Source organism: Zeus faber, assembly GCF_960531495.2.
Source record: "Zeus faber genome assembly, chromosome: 11".
NCBI classification, from domain to species: Eukaryota; Metazoa; Chordata; class Actinopteri; order Zeiformes; family Zeidae; genus Zeus; species Zeus faber.
Window position 1 is genome coordinate 30,072,749 of NC_137205.1, and position 7,500 is coordinate 30,080,248.

Consider the following 7,500-nt stretch of genomic DNA (forward strand, 5'->3'; position numbering starts at 1 on the left):
CGGAAGGACAGTTTTGTATCTTTTTCAAGGGGTTTACGTCTTAACCTTTTGACGGTAATTTTCTCGGTCCGTTTTTCAGACACTGTGACAACAGGACCCATGATGCCTTTCTGCTTTTTCTCCTTCTTTTCTTTTCCCTCCTTTTCTTTTTCCTTGTTTTCTCTCTCTTGCTTTTCCCGCTCCTCTTTCTCTGTCTGTTCACACCCAGCTGCCCTCACCACTGCCTCAATGACCTCTATGGCGTCTTTCATCCCTGGCTTTGGCCCGGGCTTTTTGTGCACCTTCACAGGTTTGCCGGGGATCTTCTCTGCCGCGGCCTTGCCTTGTTTCCTCTTGGTGTGGGTTGCCAAGGGTTTCCTGCCTCTCCGGGTTTTCTCCACAAGCTCTGTACTTGTAAGGTGGGGGACCTCCGCGACTGTACTGGGGCCAGTTGCGAGAGGCATAGAGGGCTCTTTAGAGATTGCCTCTGTTTCACCCTCATACTGTTGTTGTTGCTCTGCAATTTCAACACTCTCTTCTGCCCCTTCCCCTTCCTCTAAGGGTCCCTGTCCTTTTCTCCTCTTTCTCTTCTGCTTTAGATGCATCTCGTGGTTGTTCTTAATGGCCCTTTGTTTGGCTAGCCTCGGTGTGGTGACTATCAGGCTCCCAGCTTCCAGACTAATCACCGAGCTGTCTGTACTCTCCACCAAAGCCCATCTCTTCCTCTTGGTTCTGGCAGGCTTGGTGGGCAAGTCCATTAGCCCTGCCGAGGGCTCCTGCAACCACTCAGCCTTGATGCCCACCTCCGTCGAGTTCCAAACCATGTTGCCAACCGCCCCAGCTTGTTTCCCTCCACTCTCTATCGTCTTCTCCCTTCTCTTTCCCTCTGGTTCAATGTTTTGTGGTCTCAACTCCTCCTGCCTTACTGCCTCTTCTCTTACGCTGTGTCTTACTCCCCCTGACTTGGACTCCTTTTGTCTTCCCTCTGGCCTCTCCCCCCCTTGAGCGGGCTCCTCTTGTGTCACCCCCCCCCTCCTCTTGTCTCACTCGATCATGTCTTACCTCAGTGGATTTCAACTCACCCTGTTCCCTTTCTTTGCTATCCGCTGGAATTGGCGTATCACTCTCTTTCAAGATACGCTGAGGCAAATCCTTGGCTATTGAATCATCAGTTAGAGTGCTCTCTATCTGTGCTATTTGGAGGTGTTTCTTTGAGCTGGGAGATGTGATTTTCTGCACCATGGCCTCATATTTCTGACCCCTGCCCTTGCGTGGTGGGAGAACCTTTGTTTTAGTGGGGCATTGGGGGGGCACAGTGGGGGCATCAATAGTGATGTCACATTCCCCCACAGTTGGCATGTCTTTGGTTTGGGGAATGTTCAAGGAAAACTTTTTGGGTGGTCCTCGCTTTCGTTTGGGCCCCTGTGCGCCCTTCTCCTTCGACTTGGCTTCAACCTGCTCCACCAGGGGGGTTTCAGGTGGTAGAGGTTTTGGTTTGGGCTTTGGGCCTCTCTTTTTCTTTACTGGTGTTGGTGAGGATTCTGGGCAGACTTTGCGCTTCAGTGAAAATAACAGATTTCCTTCAGGTTGGGCATTTGGTACAGTTGGGGTAAGTAGGGCAGGTGGAGTTATTGAAACATCAGGGTTTTTGTCTGTATTTGGAGTGATAGTCAGATTCTGTTCGATACTAGTCAGTTCTTCAGCATTTATAGAGACGTCACTGGCTTTTATTTCTGTCAGACTTTGGGGTAACACTTCTTCCCCCTGGACCTTTTCTTTCTCCTTTGAAGGTTTGTCTCTTGAAGACTTTCGGGATCTCAGAACCATATTTTTGTTATCTTTTCCTGATCCTTTTGATTCGGTAGTTTCCTGTTTTTCATCCAAGTTGAGCTGTTTTGTGTCCTGGTCTGTTTGTGGTATGGTAGCTTTCATATTCTTTTTGCCTTTAGAGGGCAAGTCTACAAAAGTCTGCATGGTTTCTTCCTTTTGTATCAACTTTGCTTTAGAAACTGACCCTTTAGGACGACCCACTGTGGCTTTGGGGGCCACAACATCAGTACCTGAACCTGCCGAACCTGCTGGTTTTTGCCCTGGTTTAGGACCTGATTTTAGACCTGGCTTTAGACCAGCTTTAGCTCCTGGCTTTGATCCAGGCTTGGAACTGGGTTTGGGGCCTGGTTTTCGTTTTACTGCAGCTTCAACTTTCAGGGTCACGTCTGGTAAATTTGTTGCAGGTTTTACTACAGGTTTTGGGCCTGGTTTAGGTCCAGGCTTTAGCCCGGGTTTAGCTCCTGGCTTTACAATAGGCTTAGGACCCGATTTTTGGCCTGGCTTTGCTCCAGGTTTTGGACTCTGTGTTGGTCCCAGTTTTGGCCCAGGTTTGGATCCCGGTTTTAAACCCGTCTTTGCCTCCGATTTTTTTTTCACGTGAGGCTCAATTTTTGTGGGGATATCTGGTGCATTGAATGAACGAGTGCACATTCTTGAACGAAAACCTTCTGTCAGTAATTTGGGTGTCTGGCTCGAAATGGATTCCTGGTGAGCTATGTCCATTTGATCTGAGAGTAGCATAGTTTTGCTTGGGGGCATGCAGGATTTCTGAGTAGGTGAGGGGGCTCCTTCCTCCTCCTTCTCGCCCTCTGTCTCTAAGCTCAGCTGCCGCCTGATTCCAACACCTGTGTGCATGGCTCTTCTTTTGCCCCTGGCGTGCTTGCGTCCGAATGCCCGGGGCTGGGCAGATGAGACCACAGGCTCAGGCTTGGCCGAAGGGGTCACAGCGCTGGGACAGCTGATGCCTGGCTCCATGTCCTCATCACCTTTCTTTGGGGAGGGTGGGGTGTCGGCCCAGGAAGGGGCAGAGGGAAGTATTGACTTCCCGGGCAGTTGGGGGGAATCGGGCTCCAGCACCTTAGCATCACTGTGATCAATATGATCCCTGGCTTGGGCCATTGGTGCCATCTTGTCATTGAGAACTGAGAAAACAGGCATCGAGGAATGAGGCTGAGGAACTGTGTCACCGATGGATGAACCCCTTTCGGAAACATCTGTTGCTGTTGCTGCTGCATCTGGGTGTTTGGCTGTCCCTACATGCTCGGTGTCGGTATGAGGCTCAGTGCTGTGGCTCTCTGGGCTGCTACAGGGATCCCCAGAAGACTTCTCTGGCCCCTCTCTATTATTCATGTCCTCCTCTGTCGATGGCATACAGACTCCATCCACCTCCCCCACCTCTTCTCTAACCTCTGGAGAAAGAAGTGGCGACACAGAACGTTGCTGCTGTTCGTGTATTTTTTCCTCTTCCTCCTCTCCTCCCTCATGATCTTCATCCTCACCCTCTTCTCTGGTTTCTTTCCTTTCTGACCTACTCTCATCCGACACCTCTGTTTGGGGGACGGGCGAGTCATTCTCTGAGCTTTCCTCTTTCTCTATGGAATATTGATTATGTTCAAGGTCACATCTGGAAAAGAACGGTGATGTTTTCACTGAGCTCTCCGATGCAGTTGGAGACTCTGACTTGAAGGCCTCTGATTTCATATCTTGTCCTAGGTGTCCCTTGTGGCTGGAGTCAGAGAGAGCGGCCGGAGACTGCTCAACTGAGTCTCTCGCATCAGGTTCATATTTGCTCTGAACCTCATGGTACACATTCTCATCATAGCAGAAGCTCTGCCCTGTCAGCCCTTTGTTTATTTTAGTGTACAGAGCTGGACCTTTCTTGTCCTCTGACCAATTCTCTAGCTTCTCGGGTGAATGCACAGAGTGTTTCTCATGGTCAGGAGTCATTTTCATCATTAACTCCTCTTCGTCAGCTGGTTTCTCTGTCCATGCTGATTCTTCAAAGTTCTCTTTCACAGGTTCACTAATGCGTTGTATATCTGGAGGTGAGTCCCGCTCTTGTTTCAGAGGACTATGGATACTGACGCTGGTAGGGGATCTCTCATCCCCTATACTCTTTGCTGGTGTGCTCATGCCGTCGCCCCCATGCCCGGATTGAGACCTCGGGTCAGGTGTTAGGTTGTGGAGACCAGAATCACCAGACTTGGTCGACACATCATCTGGAGATGTCATGGAGCAGGAGGAGCCTGTGTCGAGGCTGAGGTGGGTGTTGTTAGGGGCCTGAGCTGGACTTCGGCCCTGGCTGCAGTAGTAGTAGCCCCTGTCAAGTTGCTCATCACTACTACTTGAGTAGCCTCCCTCGTGAAGCTCCATTTGCAATGGCTGGTGCTGTGGGGTGGAGTAAGGGTCCTGCATGGGGCCTCCACTAACAACACCTCCTCCATCTGAGTAAGGAGGGCTTTTATACTCATCCCCTTTCTTAGAGGAGCCTACACTGCCAGCACTGCTGTTGCTCCCTCCACTGCTGCGCTTGCTGCCTTTCTTATTTGCCACCAGGGCCTCTGAGAGCAGAAGTTGCTGCACATTGTTGGAGATGTTCTCCACCTGAGAGGTGAGGGCGTTGAGACTCCACAAGCTAGGGTTAGAAAGCAGCTTCTCTGAGAAACGTTCTTTCATGGTGGGGCCTTGTGAGGTGGTAGTGTAGCTGTGGGAGGCCCCATGGGGCACATTAGGAGAAGGGTGTGTACGTGGGGGCATAAGCATTGTGGTGGCATTGCCTTGGTCCTGCATGCCTGCTGAGGAGGATGAAGAGGAGGATGCTGCCCCAGGGGTCATGGGAGGTTGGCCATATTGAAAAGTCTCTGGATTGGTCATTAGTGGTGAGGGCGTGGAGCTGTAGGACGGTGAGCGACCTACGGAGCGTGCAGGAGAGTGACTAGAGGAGGGACTACAGGTTTGGTAGTACTGCTCTGGTGATCTGACAGACAGCTCCGACAGGCAGTAGCTTTGCTGGGATTGGCTGTAGTATTTGGAATGGGGCTCCTGGGCATTGGACATAGCCTGTAGAGGGGGCTGGGACTCATAGCCCCTGGAAGAAGGCTGCTGGTAGCCATAACTGTTTTGGTTGGGCCTGTAGCCCCCCTGTTTCAGACTTCCATGGCTGTTCATCTGTCTGCCATACTGGGAATTTGTGGGCATGTTATAGCCTTTGTAGCAGTGGGGCATGGGGTTGCATTTTTCCATGTAAGGGGCAGGAGAGGGTGAGTGCTGGGGGTAGTGCAGGTGACTCTGAGGGTACATGAGTGGGGAAGGTGCTGGGTTTGATGGGTGGGTCTGGTGGTGGGGGCTAGTGAAGGCTGGGGTGGAGGGCTGGTGGCACTGCCCTTGTGAGTGGCTCAACATGTTCTGGTCCATATACTGGGATGATCCAGGAGGGGGCGCACCGGGTTCCATCCGCCCCACCAGCTCCTGGTCATACTGAGCTAGCTGGGCTGAATCTTCCCACTTTTGCTGAAGGTGGCCCTCATTCAGATATTGGGCTGAGTAACCGGCAGACCCCATGTGGTTATTGTAGCCTCCAGGGCTTTGTAGGAGTTGGCTGGGGGGCGGGGGAGTCACTTTGCTTCCCCGGTAGGGCTTCTTTGCCTGCGGGGGTACAGATCCCACATTCCCGCCCCCATTCCCACCACTGCTGCCTGTGTAGCTGGGGTAGGTTTGCTGGCTGTAACAGTCCTTAGGTCCTACCCCAGTAGCTGGACCCCCACCTGAGGGCATGCCTGTTGGGGTAGCCAGTGGGTGGGCATCATAGCCCGGCCTGCTCAGCCCAGGGCCGGGGCCCGGATGTGGGCCGGGCCCAGGGTGTGGATGCTGTGGGTGGGGGTGGTGAGGATGCTGCCTGTAGGTCTCAAGGCGGGATAATTCATGGGGCTCCTGCTGGTAACAGGGTTGGTTGCTGTGGTAACCACCACTGCGCTCACGGAAGGACTGCATGTCTCTCTCTCCGTCTGCAGATGAAGCGGGTAGGGGGAGGTTGGGTGAGTCAGGGAAGGAGTTGGGGGGGGGGGGGGTCAGAGGCTCTGGATGCAGGAAGAGAGAGGGAGAAGAGGGGAAGGGAAGGACGGAGGGAACAAAAGGGAGAGAGAAAAATAAGAGAAATGGGGTTATTACCCGATTTATTACTGTTGAGCAAGGCATTTATCCTGCAGGCATCCTCACCTCTCATCCTCAATCTAATTCTATTTAATAGTTACACCTGGAGGGATCAGGCTGCCCGCCAGATCCCTGTGCGGCTCAAGAAAAAGCTCAAGAAAGTATCCCAGGTAATAAAACACACACACACACACACACACACACAAACACACACGCACACACAAACACATACGCGTACACTTACATTGTAGGGCAAGGATATCATTGAAACTCAACAACTATTCTGTTATGTTTCCCCCTTAACACACATGTATGCCAAACCATGATAAAAATGACATTTACCAATCATAACTAATTTAGTCTGAATGCACACATGCTCCTCGTCATTCCCAACATTTAACTTTATTCGTGTCTTTATTTGTGTGTGTGTGTGTGTGTGTGTGTGTGTGAGATGACCCCTCAGTGGGAGGGTCAGTGTTAGTTTCAGCCTCTCAAGGTGGAGCAGAGGTGATGCGTGTACGCATGTGTCTCGACATGAGACAACGCGACATGACAGGGCGAGAAGGGAAAGGAGGGAGGGAGGGAGGGAGGGAGAGAGAGAGAGAGGGAGAGGGAGAGAGAGAGAGGTAGAAAAAAAGGGGCAGTGAAGTGGGAAAGAGAAGATCTACAGTGTGTGTGTGCATATGGTGGTCGAGGGCCGGCCGTGGGGGCATAAATAAGAGTTATGTCTCGTCTCAAAGTTAATACGCAGAGGCAGGGGCGTGACCTGCAGAACCCCAGATAACCCCAGAATAGTCTGTCTATTTGTCTGTCTGTCTGTCTGTCTGTCTGTCTGTCTGTCTGTCCCTCTATCTATCTATCTGTCTATCTGTCTATCTGTCTATCTGCCTGCCTGCCTGTCTGTCTGTCTGTCTGTCTGTCTGTCTGTCTGTCTGTTTGCAGATGTGGTATTTTATATATTTATTTTTTATCCGTGTTTTGTCAGACAGGCATCACACTTCATTAGCTCTACAAACAGCGTGAGGGGTTTAGATGCAGCTCAGCCTCCATCGCTCTGTTCTCCACTCGCTGCAGCTCCGCTCCGAGGGTGTGTGTGTGTGTGTGTGTGCGTGTGTGTGTGTGTGTGTGTGCGTGTGTGTGTGCGTGTGTGTGTGCGTGTGTGTGTGTGTGTGTGTGTGCGTGTGTGTGCGTGTGTGTGTGTGTGTGTGTGTGTGGTGTGCATGTGCCATTCTTTGTCATTATTTCTGGTTCTGCATGTCGGAAAGAGGAAGGTGCAAAGGATGAAGTACTAAATGAGAGGAGTGGAGGAGAAGGAACGGCACACAAACACACTTTTCAAGTTCAAGACTCAGGCACACCGAGGCAGGAAGTTACACAGTTAGCTTCTTCCATGTACACACACACACACACTCGCACACACACATACACACACACACACACACACGCACACACACACTCGCACACACACACTCGCACACACACACTCGCACACACACACACACACACACACACACACACACACACCACACACACACACACACA

The 7,500-nt window shown here is 51.6% G+C and overlaps 1 protein-coding gene across 1 annotated transcript in view; it reads right to left on the reverse strand.

The window, feature by feature from the left end:
• The window catches only part of rai1 (retinoic acid induced 1), a 12,269-nt gene that overhangs the window by 3,202 nt on the left and 1,567 nt on the right, over positions 1-7,500 (reverse strand). Inside the window, 2 exon segments of the mRNA XM_080010136.1 lie at positions 1-865; positions 921-5,885. The exon segment at positions 1-865 is cut by the window's left edge and continues 517 nt beyond it. Of these exon segments, the coding sequence (XP_079866262.1) occupies positions 1-865; positions 921-5,799 (5,744 nt within the window). The 5' untranslated portion in view covers positions 5,800-5,885.